The sequence below is a fragment of the Heterodontus francisci genome, chromosome 15 (assembly GCF_036365525.1).
Source record: "Heterodontus francisci isolate sHetFra1 chromosome 15, sHetFra1.hap1, whole genome shotgun sequence".
NCBI lineage: Eukaryota > Metazoa > Chordata > Chondrichthyes > Heterodontiformes > Heterodontidae > Heterodontus > Heterodontus francisci.
The window spans coordinates 29114119-29138878 of record NC_090385.1 but is presented as its reverse complement, the minus strand read 5'-3'; the positions used below and the strand labels follow the sequence as shown (position 1 = coordinate 29138878).

The window sequence follows — 24760 nt, the reverse complement described above, 5'->3', positions numbered from 1 at the left end:
ATGTACAAATATTTCAGGCAAATGCAGACAAAAAGTCAAAGATTACTTTGCCTATCTGAATAGGAAGTGTTTATAGAGCAGTGTTCAAATAAAATTGAATCTTCAGAGTTAAAGACAATTAAAGGATCTGATGTACAATAGTGGCAGGGGAAGGGGGTTAACAATCTACTCCTTTGGTTAAGTCTGTTAAATCCCAATTTTTTTTTATATATATACACTTAGTGAGATACATAATGTGTAGGCTGATTGGCAGGTCCAACATAATTTAATGGAACTGGAGGTGCTGGGCTCTGCAGCCTTGAAGTGTTGCACATCTGGTTTGTTGGGTACCAGGGACCAACATAATGAAGTGCGGATGTTACAGGGATGCAGGGATCATATGCAGATATAGGTGCCGGAATGTACTGGTCGGTCAGCACCGGATAATACACCGTTGAATGAGGAACTGGTGGAGGCTCCACAGGATAAGAACCTGCAAATAAAAAAAAACAGCCCTTCAGTATCAAAGACCAACATTCACCCTCCCTAAAGGAAAACTAAAATGTTACAACTTAGGAGGGACTTACAGGGACCATTTACAAGACCTCTCAACTTGAACAAGACAACCTTCTGCCCAATCATGGGAAATGTATCAATATGCCCCAAAGCAAGACAAACTCTTCTGGGGCAGGGGGTAGGGTGGAGTGCTCAGGTACAGAATCATAGCTATATGCATTCATCAGTTTTCACCTAGATTTCAAATCTAGATGAACTACACAAGACCTTTTGGAATGGATTGCAAGAATCCTGTAATGACCACAACTAATTCTGCCTAAGCATAACTTAATCATATGTTATGCTCAACTATTTGTTTTCACTCCTTCATGGGATTTGGACACTGCTGGCAAGGCCAATATTTATTGTCCATTCCCAAACTATCTACGGAGTGGGTGGCGGTAAGCCACCTTCTTGAACTCCTGCAATTCATATGATGTTGGTATTTCCACTTTGCTGATAGGTAGAGTGTTCTAGGATTTTTCCCCAGCAGCGAAGGAATGGCACTATATTTCCAAATCAGGATGGTGTGTGACTTGCAGGGGTACTTGCAGGTGGCGGTGTTCCCATGTGTCTGCTGTCCTTGTCCTTCTACAGGGCAGAAGTCACTGGTTTGGAAGCTGCTGTTAAAGAAGCCTTGCCGAGTTGCTGCAGTGCATCTTGCAGATGGTACACACTGCAGCCATAGTGCACCAATGGTGCAAGGAGCAGAAGCTTGAAGTGGTGGATGAGGTGCCAATCAAGCAAGTGCTTTCTTCTGGATGGCACTGAACTTCAAGCATTGTTGGAGATGCATTCATCCAGGCAAGTGGAGAGTATTCCATCACATTCCTGACTTTTGTCTTGTAGATGGTGGAAAAGCTTTGGAGTCAGGCGAGTTACTTGCCACAGAATATCCAGCCTTTGACCTACCCTTAAAGCCACAGTATTTATGTGGCTGGTCCAGTTAAATCTCTTGTTAATGGTGACCCCCAGGATGTTGATGGCTGGGGATTCAGTGATGGTAATTTTGTGAATATCAATGGGAGATGGTTAGATTCTCTCCTGTTGGAGATGGTCATTGCCTGGAACTTATGTAGCATGAATGTTATTTGCCACTTATCAGCCCAAGCCTGAATGTTGCCCAGATCTTGCTGGATGAGGGCAAAGACTGCTGCAGTATCTGGGAAATTGTGAATGGAACTGAACACTGTGCAACTATCAGTGAAGATTCCCACTCTGACCTGATGATAAAGGGAAGGCCATTTATGAAGCAGCTGAAGATGGTTGGGCCTAGGACACTACCCTGAGGAACTCCTGCAACAATGCCCAGGGGCTGAAGCGATTGTCCTCCAGCAACAACTGCCATATACCTTTGTGCCATATATGACTCCAGGCAGGATCCATGAGGCCACACTTTCAAATGCTGCCTGGATGTCAAGGGCGGTCACTCTTACCTCATCTCTGGAATTCTGCTCTTTTGTCCATATTTGAACCAAGACTATAATGAGATCTGGAGCCAAGTGGTCCTGGCAGAACCCACTGTCGTATTTGTATAACATTCAGTGCCCTTTAAAAATCAGCCTCATCACGTGTTTATTTTTATAATGCAAAACAGGTACGGTGAGCGTTAGTATGTTTTAAATTGAAGGAAAGTGGATGAGATGCCACGAAGAGTTAATGAAGGTAACCTAAGAATTTATAGATGGGGCACCTACTAAAATCAGTTCAACATTGCTTCAGACTGCTTTAATAGGGTAATTCTGCATAAACAGCTCCCATTTCAGTATTCAGTATGCTCACACACAAACCATAAGCTAGTCATTTTGTTATCTAAAAGTCTGAAATGAGCAGTGATGAGAATTAATCGCTGCTCCTCACCCACCCCATTTAATTATGTTTTTAAACCTGCTCATAATCAACTTTTTTTTATTCTTTCATGGGATGTGAGCATCACTGGTAAAGCCATAATTTATTGCCCTTGAGGTGATGGTCGTGATGAGCTGCCTTCTTGAACCACTGCAGTCCATGTGGTGTACATATAGCCACAGTGCTGTTAGGAAGGGAGCTCCAGGTTTTTGAGCCAATGACAGTGAAGGAATGGTGATATAGTTCCAAATCAGGATGGTGTGGGGCTTGGAGAACTTGCAGGTGGCAGTGTTCCCATGCATCTGCTGCCCTTCTTCTAGGTGGTAGAAGTCACGGGCTTAGAATGTGCTGTCAGAGCCTTGGTGAGTTGCTACGTCATTATTCAGAAAAACTGAATGTTGGAATTGCCTCAGCTGCCAACATCACTGGATACGCTTGTGGCCCTTGGCTTGGCTGACTGAGGCCCAGAATTGAAGTTTTTTTGAAGCTGAAATCCTAATTTTACATTTGAGCCGTTAGTTCAACTTAAGCATCATTACGAATTTTAATGCCTATAACTCATTCTGGTTCCTTTTGTCTTTGTTGTGGAATATGATTTACATATCTGTCTAGGCTCAGAACAGAATTCCTTAATCATTTTAACTACCTCGGTGGTTTAAATCATAGTGAGTGGGGGCAGTGGTGCAGAGGAAAGCACAGTGGATTTGGCACGGTCCTTTCACCAATTAGCCCAGGTCTCCTATCTGCAAGAGTCCCATGTGAATTGAGTTTGGAAGTTTCAATCTGGTTCTGCCCAAGCATTACTCAACCATATGTTATGCTTAACAATCTAAAGTTATAATTAACTGCTGGTGTTGAAGAAGCATATTCAGCACGCTTTAATTTGGGTTTATTTTTGTAATTCAGGAACTGGTATGGGAAATGTTACATTGAAAAAAATTGAGTTTTTTTATTCTTTCATGGGAAGTGGGCGTCGATTGCCAGTCCCTAATTGCCCTTACTAGGCCATTTCAGAGGTAAGTTAAGAGTCAATCACATTTCTGAGGGTCTGGAGTCACATGTCAGCCAGACCAGGTAAGGACAGCAGATTTCCTTCCCTAAAAAGGACATTAGTGAATCAGATGGGTTTTTAACGACAATGACAGTGATGGCGCCATGAAACAGACCAGCTTTCAATTCCAGATTTTAAATTAATTAATTGAATTTATTAAACAATTGAATTTAAATTCCACCAGTTGCCACAAATGGCAGACCAGGAGCAGTTACTGAAGGTAATGAATAGTTTATATATGATACTGAAATTATTCCACAGAACAGTCATGTGGGCAGCACCCAGTACAGAATTGTCCATAATTCAGAACTAATGGTCACTCTAAAAATGGCGAAGGTGGGAACTGGATAAAATGTGAAACTGGTGCAATCAGCATTAGGGGTGTGACACATTGTTGAGGTAGAATACAGGGAACTTTACTCTGCAAATAGCAAAGCTATTCCTGACCAGAGTGCTCGATTCTTGATAAAAAAAACACACTAATTAAAGTTTGGACAATTTCCCTTTGCAATACTGATTGGAACTTCAGATACGGATTTTCGTATTAAAGAAAATCTGCTGAAAATATAAAATAAACTTGCCGTTAGACATAGCGTCAGAGGAACTTTGATGGTCATCATTTCTCCCACTGTCACCATACAGCTGTGGCACAGTTGACTGTTCAATAAACTGGGGAGCTGCAGGAAATGCTGGGTAGATATCCACTGGTTGCTGTTGTGGCACACAGACCACTGAGTGCCAATAGTTTTGGTGGTAACACTAGAAACAAGAGAAATGCGCTCAAAACTGACCAGAACCAAGCAAATGATGATTTTCAACTTGCTTTGTTTAAAAAAAAGTGATAATTTTTAACTTGGTAAAATGATTCCATTTTTACTAAGGTGCAATTACAGATAAGTAAATCACACAACAGATAGTCACACAAATTAGTTTTATAATTACAAGTCCAAAATTCTAGGTGGAACCAGCACGCTTTTACAAAACTCACTGTTTACTACTAATTTCCCCAAAAGACCCAACTGACTTGAATCCATTAAGCAAGTATTTTATCATTTTGCTACACTTGACCCAAGATGCATGCCAGAGTCTTAAACCATTCGAGTGACCTCTTCAAAAAGGAACTTTAAGTCACATGTTGCTTTAACTGCATCAAGACATTTGCAAACAACCTCATGTACGTAAATCCTGAATAAAAGATATGGACCATCATTTAAAAACAAGTATGTGTATGCTAGCAAGACGAAGTACTTAAAAGATGGTATGAAGTTCTACAGAATACCTCCTGGATGACTCATTCGAAGTGTTTTTGAAAAATATCAGACAGGACAGCAGATTTTGACATATGTAGAACTGCAATGCTGTAATCCTATAATTCCCATCAAACTCACCTGCAAACCAAGGTTGAAGTAATACTGAACCACCTTTCTATCTAAAAAGAGATATCAAATAGACTTTTGTTACTATAAAACTTGAGCATTTATGAACTTTGGTTGTGTTCAGTGTAAAAGGGTCTCACCTCGAGGAAGATCATTGCCATTGGGATCACAGGAATATGGCGGTGGTGGTGCAGGAGAATTCATGGTTTCACCCATTTCAGTGACAGGAAAGGAAGGACCTGAGTGGAACAGAAAACAAATACACACTGAAAAGTACTGCTACTAGAAAGTAAGCAGAAGACATCATATTCTTCCAAGTAATAAGCGTCAGAATTGAGAACCATAGCAAGCCATGGTCAATGGATAACACATGTACTGGCACTGGATCTAAAAATAGCCTTGCAAGTTTACTTTCCAGAACTGAAAATAACGGAAGTTATAGCTCGACAAGTATTGTAAGTAGAAGAGGGGATGTGGGAAGAGTGGTACAGGCTAATCAGAAACTACAACAATGACTTTCCTGCAACTTGTGTCAAACTAACAGTACATAAAGATCATGGGTGAGTGAAGTGTAAATTATTCCAGACTAATTAAAGGATAAAAATGCAGCACTAAACTATCCAGACTAGAATATTCTTGTACAGTGCTGATTTAGCACTCAGTTGAGCAGCTCTGGGGTGAAGTGATTTGCCTTAGCAAATTTGGGGAGAAGCAGGGCACGGGGTGTTTTAAAAAAAAAGGTTCCTGCTCAAGATCACTACCAGAAAATGTTTTATGAGCACAGATTGTGTACAAAACAGGATTGGGCTAAACTGTGATGGTTGACTACTATACCAACATTCACTGCATCAGCTTAGATATGAACAGTAGCCAAATGTGAAGTATCATGGGCTACCATTGCCCTTGAATCTATATTCCAAGACAGTGCACGCCTTCGAAAGAGGAAAGGTACCACACTTTATTAGTGATCAGTGGGGCAGTATACTGCAATATGAAATTAGGTCTTCCCTTCAAGCAACTTATATTCCATATTTGGAGATAAAATTTTATATTTGAATACATGAAGTTTGAGGAGTGAGTAAAAGGAAACCAAGACCTAAAAAAAAGACAAAAGTAGCGTGTTCATTTAGTTAAGATGTAATTTTTTTTTTTTTAAAGATAGCAGAACAATCACAAGAACACGAAGATCCTTACATTGATCTACTCAATCTACTTTATCTTTTTAAAAGTCTTCTTTATGCAGATCATTGTTTGAGAATTATGCATAGGGGCAGGAACACTTTACCATTTGATTCAAAGAGTCCATACACAATACTTACTTTCCTCTTCACCCCCACAAGAGCATTAATGAAAATAATGCTAGACAGGACAGCAGGGTGTTTTTTTTCTAACCTTTCACTATGTCATGGAGTCAATAAAATCATGTGTTGAGTTATAATACAAAATAAGAATTGGGTGCTCTAATCAAATCTAAATTTAAACGAAAAAAAGGCAACCTTAATAGCGTTTATGGTTCAAAGACAAATGATTTCAAGGTTTTAACTGAAACAACTTCAGTATAAAAATCATTGCAAATAAACTAACATGAGCTCAGTTTTAAGTAGGAAAGCATGGAGCTTTGGCTGCTGTCATTTCTGCAAGACTAATAAAAGAGTACCATCTACTGGAGTTTAAAAATAGTGCACAATGCACAAAGTAGCTACATTTCTTTTCCTGTCCCAAAGGCACTGTTTTCTGCATATACAATGGGAAAATATTTTTGTGCCAATGCAACAAAATCTTTGTAAACTGGTTTATGATTTCATTATAGCTTTAAAAAATACCCAAGTAGAGCACCTCATGACTTCAGGCCAACCCAAAGTGATGAATAAATCAATTGGTTTTATAAGTGGACTATTACACAAGCAAGACTGGTAGCCGATATAGACACAATGAGGACACCCACAAACAAACAAATGATTGATTCATTTTTGGCAATATTGGTTGAGGAAAGGGCACTAGGGCAACTTGCTTTTATTTTAATAGCACCATGCATTTGCATCCACTGCTTAAAGAGTTAACAGCTGAATTTTCAAATGTGTCATTTAAAATGTTAAAATAATTTGATAGGTAAGTCAATAAACTATTTCCCCTGGTTGGGGGAAATCTAAAAGGGGGGGGGGGGGGGCGGATGTAGAATTAGGCGGCCATTCAGAAGCATGATCAGGAAGCACTTTCACCCCTACAAACCAAGGGTAGAAATTGCAAAAAACTGTCCCCCAGAAGGCTGTGCATGCTAGGACAGTTGGAGCTTTTAAAACTGAGGTAGATAGATTATTGTTTGGTAAGGGTATTAAACAAAGCTGAGGTACAGATCAGTCATGATCTAACTGAATGGTGGAGCAGGCTCAAGGGGGCTGAATGGCCTACTCCCAGGTGAAATTTGGCACATATGATTAGTGCATACATTCCAAATTTATTACAACTGTATTTTGAAACAAACACTTTCAGCTTCTAGTACTGTCTCCTCCACATATAGTGGACATGTTCATGCAAATGCAATTTGTCCATTATACACGTTAGGACAGTAAATCCATCAGACTAGCTAATAAGCCCATAGCACTAGAGCAAATATCACTGACAAGCATGTGCATGCAATAAATTTGCTGCAAAAACAATTCACTTCAGTGATGAAGGAGCCTTGTGCCAAGGGTCAGAAAAAGCATAAATTGGTCAACTTTGCCACAATTAAATGCCTAGAGCCACTTAAGAGGCTGTCAGACTGCAAGGGGTTCAGATGGTAGGTGACCCAGAATCTGGAGCAAATGTAATATGAGTCATCATATTCCCAACCATGCATTTCAATTGTAATGGTCTTTCAAGAACTTTACATGGCTGTTACTATTAGTTTATTTGACAGGGTAGCTTTATTGAGAAATAAGGAATGCTACTTGTGTGGCCACACACGGGGTTGGGGACGTTCTAAATTACTCGCATCATTCATGCCACACAAGTGCAAGCAATGATCCATTTCCAAAAATAGAGTCTAACCATCTCAGCAGCAGTCTGAACACAAAGCAAAGGAATGAGAGAAAAAAAAAACTGAATCAAAAAAAACAAAATGGGGGCAGAGGTTGTGATCTTAAAATTGAACTAAATAGAGTCCAGAAGGCTGTAAAGTGCCCAGTTGAAAGATGAGGTGCTGTCCCTCGAGCTTAGAGGTTAACGACAGATGATCATGCTTTGAATAAGAAGCGCACAGCTGCTTGAACTGCTCAAATTAACAAGCCCACTTATTGCAATTTAATTTGTAGTGAAAAATGGTTAGTGCTGTTTGCCTGATATCGGCAACTGTCCAGGTTAAATGGGAATGGTGCAAGTGTTGGAGATTATACTAAGAATATTTTCCTACTTCGGTTCATCCCTGCCTTTGAATTTCTCTGCCACTTTTTCCCCCTCTAAGAAAAGTACTGCTGGTATATTCTTTCTGTACCAACTGATCAGTTTTTTCTGTTGAGTGGAATACTAAATATGAATGCTTCCATGTTGATATCAGCAGCCATTTGAATTGATTTTTGATATTACAGATTTGCACTGTTGGATTTTGGATGGTGTAACAAGAGTTTATGACGTAAGGTGATGCATTTGGCAAAAGGGATTGGGAGAGGCAAGACAGAGTTAATGGCAGGGACAGAGGGATCTGGGGATTCATGTGCATAGATCTTTAAAGGTGGCAGGTTATATTGAGAGAGTAGTTATCAAAGCATATGGGATCTTGGGCTTCATAAATAGAGGCATTAAGTACAAAAGCAAGGAAGTTATGCTGAAATTTTACAAAGCTCTGGTTAGACCCCAACTGGAGTATTGCATCCAGTTCTGGTCACCACACTTTAGGAAAGCTGTGAGGCTCAGAGGGCGCAGAGATGATTTACCAGAACGGTTCCAGGGTTAAGGGATTTTAGCTACAAGGTTCATAAGGTTGGATAAGCTGGAGTTGTTCTCCCTGGAGCAAAGATGATTAAGGGGAGATTTGAGAGGTGTACAAGATTTGGACAGGTTTGGATAGGGTAGACAAAGAAAAGCTATTCCCATTAACTGATGGTACAAGGACTACAGGACAGAGATTCAATGCTTTGGGTAAGAAATACAAGGGGATCAGAGGAACTTTTTTTTTTTATATAAACGTTGCAAGTGGCAATGACCTGGAACTTGCTGCCTACGAGGGTGGTGGAAGCAGAGATGATCAATGATTTTAAAAGGAAATTGAGGGAAATAAGCTTATAGGACTACAGGGTTAGAGCCAGGGAATGGGAATGATTGGATTACTCTGCAGAGAGCCAACATGGACTCAATGGGCCTTCAGTGCCGTTATGACTCAATGACTATGATTGGTAATTACTTTGAAAAACAAAAATAGCGTTTTGATATCCTTCCACTTAAACACAAGTTCAAAATACAATTAGAAAAATCAAACTAAATTTACATAAGCATCAAATCTCATGAATAAATCAACTTTAGACTCTATACCTGGCCTCCCAACTGGATGAGAAGATACAAGGACAGGTGGGACAACAGTCTGCTGTGGCATTGTTGTGTAGGTGACCGAAGTTTGGCTGGTTTCTGCCGAGCTAGAGGAGAAACCTACAACTGGGGCTGGATTGCCACAACCAGATGTTGATACCACTGATGAATTTCCTATCACCTAGGAGTAATGAGGAACAAGTTTACATAGCATACATACACTTTAAAATGAACACTTGAATTCAGAATACCAAAATTACAGCTGAATGTTTTAATAGCTGTTTATAAGGGAATCCTAATGTTCTAAATTACTTGTCATTCATGCCACACAAGTGCAAGCAATGATCTATTTCCAATTGAGTCTAACCATCTCAGCAGCAGTCTGAGCACAAAGTAAAGGGATTAGAGAAAAAAAAAAACTGAATCAGCAAAAAAATAAAAAAATGCGGACAGAGGTCACGGTCTTAAAATTGTTGAACTCAATATCGAGTCCAGAAGGCTGTAAAGTGCCCAGTCGAAAGATGAGGTGCTGTCCCTCGAGCTTGCATTAAGCTTCATTGGAATACTGTAGCAGGCCAAGGGCAGAAAAGGTCAGACTGGAAGCAAGATGGAGAATTGAAATAACATGCAACAGCAAACTCAGGGTCCTGCTTGTGGACTGAACGGTGGTGTTCTGCAAAGTGGCCACCCAGTCTACACCCCAATGTAGGGGAGACCATATTATGAGCAGCGAATACAGTATACTAAATTGAAAATAAATTGCTGTTTCCCTTGGAGGGAGTATTTGGGGCTCAGATGGAGAAGGGAGGTGGTGAAAGGGCAGGTGTTGCATTTGCTGCACTTGCATGGGAAGGTGCCTTAGGAAAGGAAGCAGGTCTCGAGGATGTCTGAGGAGTGGACCAAGATGTCACAGAGAGAACAGTCCCTTCGGAATTCTGAAAGGGGAAGGGAGGGGAAGATGTGTTTGGTGGTGTCATCACGCTGGAGATGGTGGAGGATGATCCATTGAACACAGAGGCTGGTGGGATGGAAGGCAAGGACAAGGAGAACCCAATCGTGGTTCTTGAAGGAAAGGGAAGGGACGAGAGTGGAAATAGAACATATACGGTCAAAGGCCCTGTCCACCACGGTGGAGGAAAAAGGAAGACTTACTGGAAGCAACAGAATGGAAGGTTGCATCGCTCAAACAGATGCAACAGAAACATAAGACAGAGAAACTGGGAGAACGGAATAGAATCCTTACAGGAAACTAGGTGCGAGGATGTGTAGTCAAGGTAGTTGTGGGATTATAGTGAATATTTGTTGGTAGCTTATCCCCAGAAATTGAGAGATAGAGAAGTCAAGAAAAGGAAAACTCTGAGATAGACCATATGAAGGCAAGAGAAGGGTAGAAATTGGAAGCAGCCAATGATATTTTCCAGTTCAAGATGAGAGCAGGAAACGGTACCGATACAGTCAATGCACCAGAACCACGATAGGGTTCCCCTTGCCCTCACCTTCCACCCCACCAGCCTCCGTATTCAAAGAAATCATCCTCCATCACTCCCTTTGGCTTTGGACTTTGAAACCTTTTGTCATTTAATCTGTCCTGCCCTCCCCTTTTGGTGTTCTTCCCACCCTCCCCCCTTTCACTTGCTCAAAACTTGTTACATTCCTACCTTTTCTCAGTTCTGATGAAAGTCACAGACCTGAAATGTTAACTTTCTCCCACCACAGATGCTGCCAGACCCGAGTACTTCCAACAATCTTTTTATTTTAGATTTCTAGCATCCGGCTTTTGATAAAACAGCCATTCCTTCATGGTTGCTGGGTCAAAATCCTGGAACATTTGCCACATGGACTGCAGCGGTTCAAGATGGCAACTCACCACTATCTTCAAGGGCAATTAGGATTTGATAATAACGGCTGACCTTACCAGTGATGTTCACATCTCATGAACAAACAAAAAATGTTTTACTAGCACCAATGAAACATAATATTTTCATTTAGGGAACAGTTCCATTTTCCAAAGAATTAAACACTAAATTTCATATTTAGCCAGAAAGCAGCACAAAGAACCAAAATGCACAGTCTAGACGCTCTCACTCAAAATAAACTTTTTTCCCCCCCACTCAAAAGGAGGACCAGGAGTACCATATATTTTCACATCATGCAGGTCAGCTTCACAACTAAAATCAAGGACTTCAGACTGCACAGGGTCCTTAAATTAAAGCCCAAGAAAATTGACCAAGTTTAGTAGACCACAAATGATATAACTTGATCTGGTCAACTTCATGAAATCAAGTAGTCCAGTCAGTAATCTCACTTACAGCACAAATTGCTCAATTCACAACTATACTGGTCATCATACACTATTAGGAGCAAAATCATTTTATAAAATCCTGCACATGGTCAGCCAAAAGGGATTACTCAATATGTCAGAGGTCACATTACATTCAAGGAGGACATACATATTGTAACTGGATACACACAAATCTTAAAATAATTTGTTCTGGTATTAGCTAGCTTGGAAATATTACAGTCTGAAATAGATTTCACTTCTTCCAATCCCCAACTTAAACCATAACTAGCAGCAAACGATTCTCTATAAACTTAGTCAATTCATTCATGTGCAATCAAGATCAAAAACATTAGAACTTTTGAAAGATCACTATACTGAGTGAAATAGGTTTTGTGTCATCAATGGTCAAATCATATCAAGTTATATCATTTGCCCTATATACACAAGACATTCAACAGTTACAAGCATTTGTAATGCAATTTCCAAAAGATAACAAAAACATATGCCAAGTCTCTCGCTAATATAATAGACACATCCATTAAACAGAATACTATGAAAAGTTTGAAATTGTTTTGTTTTTTTAAATGGATGCGTTTGCACCTATTTAACATCAGATTATAGTCAGGAATAAAACCAATAGCTTGCTTCTAAAAAAAAGTGTACCTGTTGTGAATAACTGAAGTGTGCGCCAACCTGGCCCTCCTGGGGTGACTCTGCAGCAGAGCATCCTTCCTGAATAGACTACAGGAAAAGTAATTAATCAATCAGTTTTTCACCCCCCATCTCCTGTATCGGAATAATATTCTTAGGCTAAGGCCTATAAAACAGAGAAGCAACTTCGGCATGTCTGCACTATATGTCTCATCTTACTCCTACCCCAACCAGGGGGCTTCTTAAATCCATAGTAGCTAACTTATCAAGTTACTGAGCACAATACCTGCAAGCTGTGAAGTTTCCTTCACAGCACCCTGCCCCCACCCAAAAATAAATACAACCCCGGAGATTTCTTGGGTTGAATAGAAAATTTAGTCAACTAGATCTTGTAGGTGGTTAAGGAAGAAGCCAGATCTTCAGTCCAATTGATTGGAAACACAGTTAGAGATTACTTAAAACAAATTATCACACTATCCAATTTGGAAGATACAAGTGCACACATTAAAAAGGTAATTCATTAACCAATGAGGATCTCTATTACAGAAATGCATGGCAAGGCAGTAACGTGAAGAACTCAAGTACAGAAGTTCACAAGAGAGCAGAACCCCAAGACAGAATTACTGTCTTCAACTTTAATTAAGCTTTTTTTCCCAAAAATATAAAAGCTCTCATTTTTGAGACAATACCACATGGGTGAAAGGACAATGCAATTTGCCATCACATAGGACTTGAAACCATAGAGCATAAATTATATTCACACTTCTCCACGCACCTTAAAAAGTACACTATTTTTTGAATATTAAATGTACAAAGCACACCAAATGACAAATTGCTAACATATTACTCCTTCCCCTGCACTTCTATATATTAGGATCTTGAAATTTAAGATTAAGATCCCAAATGTTCATCTAACTAGACAAATCAGAAACTTTAACTGCAATGCAACTTGGTTTCTTGAATTACACATGGTATTCAGGATAATGTTTTGACATAATTTCACCCTGCAGTTGGTTTCTCCATATACAATGGGTATCAACTTCCATCTGCTATATTTGGTTAATCGTCTCCATCTCTAAATCACAAAGATACAGTGGAAGTGATTAGGATGGAAAATAATAGACGGGGTGGCTCAAACCATAGATTTGGCATGACTATTCAATGCCTGGTCAGGACTGGAGAACAGATTAACAAAATGAAATTTAGAATAAATTTATTCAGATTTTGATTTCCAAAAACTTCAAGGCAAAATACCATTGTCAGATTGTGGAAGAAATGGACTAAATCAGTTTGAATGCTAAGTACATGTGCCATGCCAATTTCTATTTTGATGTTTAAAGCAGGTAAAAATTTGTCCTGAATTAAGCTTGGGTGCATTGTTGTTTAGCAAAGAATCAAAGCACATCATGGCCCCAGAACATTTCAGAGGGCATTTAAAAGTCAACCACATTGCCGTGGGATATAGGCCAGACTAAAGATGATCAGCTTTCCTTCCCTAAAAGGACATTAGTGAACCAGATAACCAAATCCCCACGACCTGATGGCCTATATCCTAGGGTTCTAAAAGTGGTAGTCCAGAGATTGTGGATGCACTTATTATTTTCCAAAATTCCCTAGATTCTAGAAGAGTTACAGAAGATTGGAAATTAGCAAATGTAACACCACTATTCAAGAAAGGAGAAAATAAAACAGGGGACTACAGGCCACTTAGCCTCACATCAATTGTCTGGAAAATGCTGAAATGTATTGTTAAAGAATTCTTAAGGCACTTAGAAAATCGCAGTATGATCAGACAAAGTCAACATGCTTTTAAGAAAGGGAAATTATGTTGACAAATTTATTAGACTTTGAGGACATAACTAGTTGGAGAGATAAAGGGGAGCCTGTAGATGCTGTATATTTGGATTTCCAAGGCATTTGATAAGGTGTCACACAAGGTTAATAGGCAAGTTAAGGGCTCATGGAGTTGGAGACAATATATTAGCACAGATGGAGGATTGGTTAATGGGCAGGAAACAGAGAGTAGGGATAAACAGAGCATTTCCAAGTTGGCAAGCTGTAACTAATGGAGTGCCAAAAGGATCAGTGCGGAGGCCTCAACTATTTATAATCTCTATTAATGACTTAAGCAAAGAGACAGAGTAATGCATCCAAGTTTGCGGATGATACAAAGCTAGGTGAGAATTTAAGCTGCGAGGAGGAAACAAAGGCTGAAAAGAGATATAGGCAGGTTAAGAGAGTGGGCAACAGGTGGCAGATGGAGTATAATGTGGTGAAATGCAAGGTTATTCATTTTGGTAGCGAGAGCAGAAAAGAATAATAATTTTTTTTTTTAAAGACATAAAACTTCCAAATGTCGATGTTCAGAAAGACTGTGTTCAGTGTACGAGGACACCCAAGTTAGCATGCAGGTACAAGAAGCAATTAGGAAGGCAAATGACATGTTGGCCTTTATTGCAAGGGGATTAGAGTATAAGAATAAGGAAGTCTTGCTACAATTGTGTAGGGCTTTAATGAGACCACATCTGGAGTATTGTGTAGAGTTTTGCTCTCCGTATTTAATGAATATACTTGCATTGGAGGTAGTACACTGAAGGTTCACTAGATTGGTCCCTAGGAGGAGAGGCGTGTCCTATGATGAGAGATTGAGTAAAGTGGGACTATACTTTCTGGAGTTAAGAATGAGAGATGATCTCATTGAAACATACAAGATTCTGAAGTGGCTTGAAAGGGTAGGTCCCAAGGGGTTATTTCCCCTGGCTGGGGAAATAGAACATGGGGGCACTGTCAAGATAAGGGGTCGATCATTTAGGACTGAGATGAAAAGAAATGTCTTCATGCAAAAGGGTTGGGAATCTTTGAAATTCTCTACCCCAGACGGTGTGGATGCTCTATTGAGATATTGAAGGCTGAAAGAAACAGATTTTTGGTCTCTCAGGGAATTAAGGAATATAGGGAGTGGGTGGGAACGGAGAGTTGGAGATCAGCCATGATCACCCTGAATGCTGGAGCAGGCTGTAAGGGCAGTCTGGTCTACTACTGCTCCTATTTTTTTGTTAAATGCATCTCCCATTTATATTATCCTATATATTTATATTATCCTACTTATAATATGGAGACTAGAACTGTGCATAATAAAGTGCAGACTAACCAAGGTTCTATACAAGTTTAGCATAACTTCACTTTTCAATTCTATCCCTCTAGCAATGAACCCCAGTGCTTGGTTTACATTTTTATATAAAAAAAAGTCATTAACCTGCATCACTATTTTGTGATGTGTATCTGCGCCCCTAGATCCCTTTGCTCCTCTATTCCATTTAGACTATTACCCAAGTAGTATGCAGCCTCCTTATTCTTCCTACCAAAATGCACCATTTCACACTTATGCATGCAGGAAGTCATTTGCTAATTACATCCACATTTTGCAAGTTCAATGCCTTAAAAACAAATGGTGGAAAATTCACATCCACGGTTCATGGTTCCTGAGGGCACAAGATACTGCCCACGGAAAAGATTTTTTATGGCTCTCTAAAAAGGGAATATATATTACACAAACCGTAATACTAATGTGTTAATGGTGACGTATTTACTACATAAAGATAGCACGGAATTCAAAATGTACCAAAAACTATCATGCATAGTCTCCAAAACTGAAATAATGGCCATTTGGCCTGTTGGACAAGTTCAGGATTAACAACTTTGAAATTTAGTTTATATTCAAATTTAGCTCCATGTTTAAAAATACAGGTTTAAACAAAGACTAGCATTAAAAGAAATCAGACCATCTTAAAAAGAAATCATTAAATAAAGCACACTTACTAGGTTAGCTGTAGACTCTGCTGTACTATACAGTGTTGGATCGGAATATCCAGAATCTGTGAAAGAATTGAAGTTGTGTTTCTGGAAACTAGCAAGGCAAAGAACTAATTACACTTAAAATAGGCACTGAATAGCTGACTGATTGAAATGTTGAATATCCCAAAAACAGTAAGCTAGCTAAAAAAAAAAAAGATGCAACTGCACGATTTGGCCGAAAAGTACATACTAAATTCCTGTACAATAAAGGTCAAGTCAGTGAACAAACCCTGGATGGTTAGGGATACATTCATTCAGTATATACACGAAGCACAAATTGAAAATTTGTCCTACCATGAATTAAACAGAAGGCACAGTAAAATAGGAGTGTTGTAAAATGCACCTTTAAAAAAAGGCAATGCACAAATACATACCCATACATTCTTAAAGCAAATCAGGTCTATGCTAGACAAATTAACAAGATATAGAACCTGGTAGGTTAGGCCATCCAGATTCAAATCCATTAGTCACTGAATTGGTTTCAGACAATTTGGAATTGGATTTTAGATCTTCAAATCTAAATGAACCATTTCTTGATGAAAGGGCAAGTGGGCAGTCAGGCAGGAAACTGGCTCACAGGTTTCTACTGGTTGCTAGGAGGTACACAAAAAAAAAGTGTACTGTCTGGATTTGGAGTACACACATTCCCACAAATGTAGTAAGGAACAAGCAGCAAGTTATAGACCAGGGGAAGGAAAAAGAAAAAGGTCACCAAGCTCCTCATGTCTAAGAATCTTAATGCAGAAGGAGACCAGTCAGTCCTACCTGTGCTGACTCTTTGAAGGATCTGTTCAATTCAGTTCCATGACAGCTTTTTCCCTATAATGGTCTTCTCAGCAGTCAGCAGCTGTGATTATGGCATGAGACAAAAGTAGCCCAGGCCAATCTACAGCAGAATCTGATCATCCAGTCCCAGGCCAACAATTGGCAGGTAATATACACACCACACAAATGGCAGGTAACCGCAATCTCAAACAAAGCCCAGTCATCCCTCTTTGACCTTCAACATATTTTGGGCTGGCGGGGGGGGGGGGGGGGGGGGGGGGCGCCACATTATTGGAAGATGCCTAGTCACTTGACTGGCGACCTAGATGTGTCCCAATCACCCACTTACTGTGGTTACAGCATATGCCCTCTACATTGCTTTCATTGATCTCACCAAAGCCTTTGACCTCGTCAGCAGACGTGGTCTCTTCAGACTACTAGAAAAGATTGGATGTCCAAAGCTACTAAGTATCATCACCTCATTCCATGACAATATGAAAGGCACAATTCAACATGGCGGCTCCTCATCAGACCCCTTTCCTATCCTGAGTGGTGTGAAACAGGGCTGTGTTCTCGCACCCACACTTTTTGGGATTTTCTTCTCCCTGCTGCTTTCACATGCGTTCAAGTCCTCTGAAGAAGGAATTTTCCTCCACACAAGATCAGGGGGCAGGTTGTTCAACCTTGCCCGTCTAAGAGCGAAGACCAAAGTACAGAAAGTCCTCATCAGGGAACTCCTCTTTGCTGACTATGCTGCTTTAACATCCCACACTGAAGAGTGTCTGCAGAGTCTCAGACAGGTTTGCGGCTGCCTGCAATGAATTTGGCCTAACCATCAGTCTCAAGAAAACGAACATCATGGGGCAGGACATCAGAAATGCTCCATCCATCAATATTGGTGACCACGCTCTGGAAGTGGTTCAAGAGTTCACCTACCTAGGCTCAACTATCACCAGTAACCTGTCTCTAGATGCAGAAATCAACAAGCGAAAGACAAGTGAAAGGCTTCCACTGCTATGTCCAGACTTGCCAAGAGAGTGTGGGAAAATGGCGCACTGACACGGAACACTAAAGTCCGAGTGTATCAAGCCTGTGTCCTCAGTACCTTGCTATATGGCAGCGAGGCCTGGACAACGTATGTCAGCCAAGAGCGATGTCTCAATTCATTCTATCTTCGCTGCCTCCGGAGTATACTTGGCATCAGGTGGCAGGACCGTATCTCCAACACAGAAGTCCGAGGCGGCCAACATCCCCAGCTTATACACACTACTGAGTCAGCGGCGCTTGAGATGGCTTGACCATGTGAGCCGCATGGAAGATGGCAGGATTCCCAAAGACACATTGTACAGCGAGCTCGCCACTGTTAGCAGACCCACCGGCCGTCCATGTCTCCGCTTTGAAGATGTCGGCAAACACGACATGAAGTTCTGTGACATTGATCACAAGTCGTGGGAGTCAGTTGTCAGCGTTCGCCAGAGCTGGCGGGCAGCCATAAAGGCGGGGCTAAAGTGTGGCGAGTTGAAGAGACATAGCAGTTGGCAGGAAAAAAGACAAAAGCGCAAGGGGAGAGCCAACTGTGCAACAGCCCCGACAAACAAATTTTTCTGCAGCACCTGTGGAAGAGCCTGTCAGTCTAGAATTGGCCTTTATAGCCACTCCAGGTGCTGCTCCACACACCACTGACCACCTCCAGGCACTTACCCATTGTCTCTCGAGATAAGGAGGCCAAAGAAAAAAAAAGTATCACAACTACCTCAACAGCACCTCCCTCCCCTGCAACCTCTGCCAAGAAGGACAAGAGCAAGTGTCCCTCAAAGTCAAACCTTCCTGACCTGGACATATTTTGCCAGTCAATATCCTGGAATGCCCCACTTAACACAATTATAGGAGCACAATGCCCATCAGGAATACAGTAGTTTAACAACGACAAACATGACTATCTGAGGGCTTGAGGGATGGGCAATAAATGTGGCCTGGTCAACAGTGCCCACATCTGGAGAGAAATAAAACTCAGTACAACTTAATAAATTTCCTGCAAGACTTTAAAAAAGTTAATAGATTTACTAACAGAATTTATAAAAGTTTCATTAAAATTGCTATAACTTCACTACAAACTCTAGTACTGTTTGTACCATACTAACCCGATGCTGCATAAATAAAGTCTTCGTGATATTCTCCTGAGAACAGAAATAGCAGTCAAATTTTCTGGAGGTGAACATTTAATTGCGTAAAACGCACAAGTAAAAGCAGACACCGAGAAGCTATGTTGAAAAGGATCAATGATCTTTTAACAGGTTGATTAGCAAACCAGCTCTTCACTGTCATTTTGTGCAGCTATCTACAATTTAAAAAAATTTGCACAATTCTATTTGTAAACAAAAAAACTCTGCTTCAAAAATCAGTCAGCACATTTTAAAAGCAAAAATTTAACATACACCAAAAACTAAACCAAATTACTAAGACAACCACCCCCATGTTTTACCCAGTAAGTTTAATATCTCTCACTATTTGACAGTATACCCATGAATGTTAAACTCCAGAAAGCTTGTTATGGAAGGATAATGCTGGAGCCTATATTTACTCAGTTTCACATTTATCGTGAATAAAAAGGATCACAAACATATTGCTCCTCACTCAAAACCCTCCACGAGTCTGAATCTCTGCTTATAAGTGCTCAACTAAGACCCCAATTAACACCCTTCACTTGCATATAATCAAACCATTAATACACAATTAACAGATTAACAATGAAGTCAGGTCAGATTTTAAATGGGTAGAACATACAAGTTCCATCAGTTCCAACACGGCTTTTAGAAAAATGAATCAACTACTGAGCTAACAGTATTGCTGAAGATAGCACAATTAGCATCAAGTATGCACATTTAGCTACTTGAAATTTTATTATAAAATTTATACATTGCTATTCAATTAACCATGATGGCTCAGTGAACAAATGCAGTGCCACAAAAACCTTCAGGCACCTTGGTTCTACTCTATGGAATTCCCTCTCTAAGTTTCTGCACCTGTCTTCATATACAATAAATCTATATTATGATTTTAAACATGTTAGAAAGGAGGAAACATGAAGTAGGAGTTGGTGGCAGTTTCTCAAAGTGGATAATAGCATCTTTTAGGGTTCTGTTCTGCGCTACTTCTATTCATTGTGTACGTCAATGATTTGGATATATGGCTAGAGGAAGGATTGTCCAAATTTGTAGACAATATTAAAATAGGGAGGTATAGTAAATAATTCTGCAAAGCATAAGAAACTACAAAATGGTGGAAAAATCAAAAAATAAAAGTGGCAGATGGATTTCAATGCAAGTCTGCAGTGGCACTTTTTGGTTTAAAATATGATTACAATTAGATTTGGAGAAGATTGGGTAATGTAGAAAAGCAGAGGAATTTAGGGTTCCCGTTCATAAGAGACAAAGCAGCACCTGGAGTAGAGACAATCACAGAGAAAACCAAAATGAATCCTTGGCTTAACGACTTTTATATTCTATATCTTTTGCCAAGATATAATGATTAATCAATAGAAAACCTTATGAAGGCCACATCTGGAGCAACATTTGCAGTTTTGGACCCCACACTATAGGATGTACAGTACAGATCCATTAGCATGTTGCTTGGTATGAGGAAATACAAATATGAAGGCTTGAAAAGTTGAGGCTGTTGTCATTAGAACAGAGGAGTTTATGGGGAAAAGAATATATATAGTAACAGACTGTTTCCAGCGATTGAGAGATTTAGAATAAGTGAGCATAGAAAAGACTGACTAAATGATTCAGTTCAAAGAGCAGGAAAAGCTGAGAGGGGTGTGAGCAATGTTTAAGCAAAAAATGTATGCATGGTCACAGAGAACATGGCCTATCAAGTATATTCAACATGCTGCATGCTTGCACAACTTAGTGGAAACACTGGTTGGGAGGCTTATGGAATGTGCTGGTGACTGAAGCAGAGATAATTTTTTTTTTTAAAAAGAACAGTTAGATTCATAGTTGAAGGAAAGGAAGGTAAAAAGATACAGGAACAGGATTGGCACATTGGTTTGGGACTACTGCTCATGTGGAGGATAAACATCAAGATAGATTAATGGGTTGTTTCTTTGTTGTAATTTCTGTGCTATTACCCCTCTTCCAATGAAGGCAGAGTTCATTTGTCAACCAATCAGCACTTTCTTCTCATGCAGTATAAGATGTTGTTTTTCCTTACATTGGTTATTCTTGTGGTTTGCCCTGATGAATACAAGATGAAAAGCTTCGACAACTTATCTCTATTTTCAGTAATACTCAAGTTCTGTACTACTAAACGACTATTTGAAGGCAACCAATTTAGCCAACTTTTACAACACAGCATTGAATGGTAAAGCCCACAAATACAGTATCTATCTATCCACCACACCCCCTCCCCAACTAACAATACAGGAACCAAATTAAGAAACCCACAAATAACAATTTGCATTTAAAATCGGCGTAATTGGATTGATGGAAACTCAAACATTATACAGTTCTACTCACCACCATCACTTGGTTCATCAGCATCTTCAGAGCAGGAATTGACTTGCTTGCCAACAGAGACCGGGCTTCCTCTTCTAGTTACCCAGTACCCAGCTGGAGCTTGTACAACTGGAGAGGAAGCAGTCTGGTTCTGCAAATGAGAAGCACAAGAACAAAATTAATTTGGCGATTTTTGGTATTGGTTGCATCATTTTTGAATGAAATGAAATTGAACCTTATTAGAAACTTTACATCAATTAAATTAAGATCAAGCAAGTTAAATCCCATAACACAAGTCTCATCATAATGCAACTAGAAATTCATGGCACATATTGTAAAATGTTGCACAATATTAAAAACCAAAAAAAAGAGGTCCATAAAAAGTAAGGCTAATCAACCTCTGCAAGCAGTTATGGAAACCATGTGCTGTCTGGAGAGAAATCTGCCTTTCTACAATTGTCTTAGAACTGCTCTGAAGTAGAGTCTTGTCATACAAGTGAAGTCTGCAGCCATTTTAAACTTTATGCACACTGTGGCCTAGACAATGAGATGCCAATTGAGAAATAAATGCTGGCCAGAACATGTGCGCTTGGTACACATTTCCAGTACAGCTACAACACTGGCATCTACTTATAAAATGGAAAATTGCCCAGTTATGCCCTATCCACAAAAAGCAGGACAATTTCAATCCGGGCAATGACCAGCCCATCTGTGTGCTCTCAAACATTATCAAAGCAACAGAGGTATCTATCAAGCAGCAACTGTAAACTGATGCTCAAAGTTTGGATTCAGTCAGGACCACTTAACTCCAGACCTCATTACACAGCCTTGGTTCAAATGGGAACAAAGGAACTGAATTCCAGGTGAGGAGAGAGTGTGACTACCTGCAAAATCAAGACAGCATTTTACAGAGGCAGCATCAAGGAGACCCAGCAAAATTGAAGTCAATGGAGGACAAATATCATACCAGAAATGTTGAGGAACGCAGGGTTTAGTGAGAGAGGAACTGAAGGAAATCAGTATTAGTAGAGAAATGGTGTTGGGGAAATTGATGGGATTGAAGGCCGATTAATCCCCAGGGCCTGATGGTCTGCATCCCAGAGTACTTAAGGAAATGGCCCTAGAAATAGTGGATGCATTGGTGGTCATCCAAGATTCTATAGACTCGAACAGTTCCTACTGTTTGGAGGATAGCTAATGTAACCCTACTATTTAAAAAAGGGAGGTAGAGAGAAAGCAGGCAATTATAGACCAGTCAGCCTGATGTCAGTAGTGGGGAAAATTCTAGAGTCCATTATCAAAGATTTTATAGCAAAGCATTTGTTTGGAGAACAGTGGTAGAATCGGACAGAGTCAGCATGGATTTACGAAAGGGAAATCATGCTTGACAAATCTACTAGAATTCTTCCAGGATGTAACTAGTAGAGATGATGAGGGACAGCCAGTGGATGTGGTTTATTTGGTCTTTCAGAAGGCTTTCGACAAAGTCCCACATAAGAGATTAGCCTATAAAATTAAAGTGCATGGGATTGGGAGTGGTGTCTTGCGATGGATAGAAAATTGGTTAGCAGATAGGAAACAAAGAGTAGGAATAAATGGGTCTTTTTCCAAATGGCAGACAGTGACTAGTGGGGTACTGCAGGGATCGGTGCTAGGACCCCAGCTATTCACAATATATATTAATGATTTAGATGAGGGAACTAAATGTGATATCTCCAAATTTGCAGATGACACAAAACTGGGTGGGAGGGTGAGTTGTGAGGAGGATGCAGAGAGGCTTCAGGGTGATTTGGACAAGTTGAGTGAGTGGGCAAATGCATGGCAGTTGCAGTATAATGTGGATAAATGTGAGGTTATCCACTTTGGTAGCAAAAACAGGAAGGCAGATTATCTGAACGGCTATCAACTGAGAGATGGGAATATGCAACAAGACCTGGGTGTTCTCGTACACCAGTCGCTAAAAGTAAGCATGCAGATCCAACAAGTGGTAAAAAAGGCAAATGGTATGTTGGCCTTCATAGCGAGAGGATTAGAGTACAGGAGCAGGGATGTCTTGCTGCAATTATACAGGGCTTTGGTGAGGCCACACCTGGAATATTTTGTGCAGTTTTGGTCTCCTTATCTGAGGAAGGATGTTCTTGCTATAGACGGAGTGCAGCAAAGGTTTACCAGACTGATTCCTGGGATGGCAGGACTGACGTATGAAGAGAGATTCAGTTGGTTAGGATTATATTCGCTGGAGTTCAGAAGAGCGAGGGGTGGATCTCATAGAAACCTTTAAATTCTAATAGGACTTGACAGGGTAGATGCAGGAAGGATGTTCCCGATGGTGGGGGAGTCCAGAACCAGGGGTCATAGTCTAAGGATATGGGGTAAACCATTCAGGACTGAGATGGAGAAATTTCTTCATCCAGAGAGTGGTGAACCTGTGGAATTCGCTACCACAGAAAGCAGTTGAGGCCAAAACATTGTATGTTTTCAAGAAGGAGTTAGATATAGCTATTGGATTTAAAGGGATCAAAGGGTATGGGGCGAAAGCAGGAACAGGTTACTGAGTTGGATGATCAGCCATGATCATCATGATTGGCAGAGCAGGCTCGAAGGGCCGAAAGGCCTACTCCTGCTCCTATTTTCTGTGCTTCTATGAATTGAAGAAAAATCTCCACTGGTTGGAGTCATACATACCACAAAGGAAGGCGGTTGTGGTTGTTGAAGGCCAATCATCTCAGCCGCAGGGCATTACTGCGGGAGTTCTTCACGGTAGTGTCCTAGGTCCAACCATCTTCAACTGCTTCATCAAATCCCTCCATTACAAGATCAGAAGTGGGGATGATTGCAGTGTTCAGCACCATTTGGAGCTCCTCAGAAAGGAGGAGACAGTGGTGCAGTTGTAATGCCATTGAACTAGTAACCCAGAGGCCCAGACTAAAGGCCTAGGGGACATGGGTTCAAATCTCACCATGGCAGCTGGTGGGATTTAAATTCAATTAATTAATACAAATTTGTTAGTCTCACTAATGGTGCTATTAAATTAATTGATAGTCATAAAAACATATCTGGTTCACTAATGTCCTTTAGTGAAGGAAATCTGATCTGCTGTCCTTACCTGGTCTAGCCTACATGTGACTCCAGACCCACAGCAATGTGGCTGACTTAGCTTCCCTCTGAAATGGCCTAGCAAGCCACTCAGTTGTCAAGGGCATTATGCGATGTGCAACAAATGCTGACTTTGCCAATGACATCTACATACCCTGAAAGAATAAAGAAAATGAAGTAGTCTATGCCTGCATGCAACTAAACCTGGGCAACATTCAGGCTTAGGGTGATAAAAATGGAAAGTAACATTCATGCCACACATGTACCAGCTAATGACCATCTCCAATAAGAGAAAATCTAACCA

The 24760-nt window shown here is 40.3% G+C and overlaps 1 protein-coding gene across 1 annotated transcript in view; it reads right to left on the bottom strand.

Moving 5' to 3' along the window:
- Positions 1–218: 218 nt before the first annotated feature.
- The window catches only part of alg13 (ALG13 UDP-N-acetylglucosaminyltransferase subunit), an 84744-nt gene continuing 60202 nt past the window's right edge, over positions 219–24760 (bottom strand). The window contains exons 16-22 of the mRNA XM_068046981.1: positions 21382–21511; positions 16061–16116; positions 9316–9490; positions 4950–5048; positions 4822–4862; positions 4015–4192; positions 219–472 (exon numbers count right to left, since the gene is read on the bottom strand). Coding sequence (XP_067903082.1) covers positions 219–472; positions 4015–4192; positions 4822–4862; positions 4950–5048; positions 9316–9490; positions 16061–16116; positions 21382–21511 — 933 coding nt within the window. The remainder of the gene's footprint in view (positions 473–4014; positions 4193–4821; positions 4863–4949; positions 5049–9315; positions 9491–16060; positions 16117–21381; positions 21512–24760) is intronic.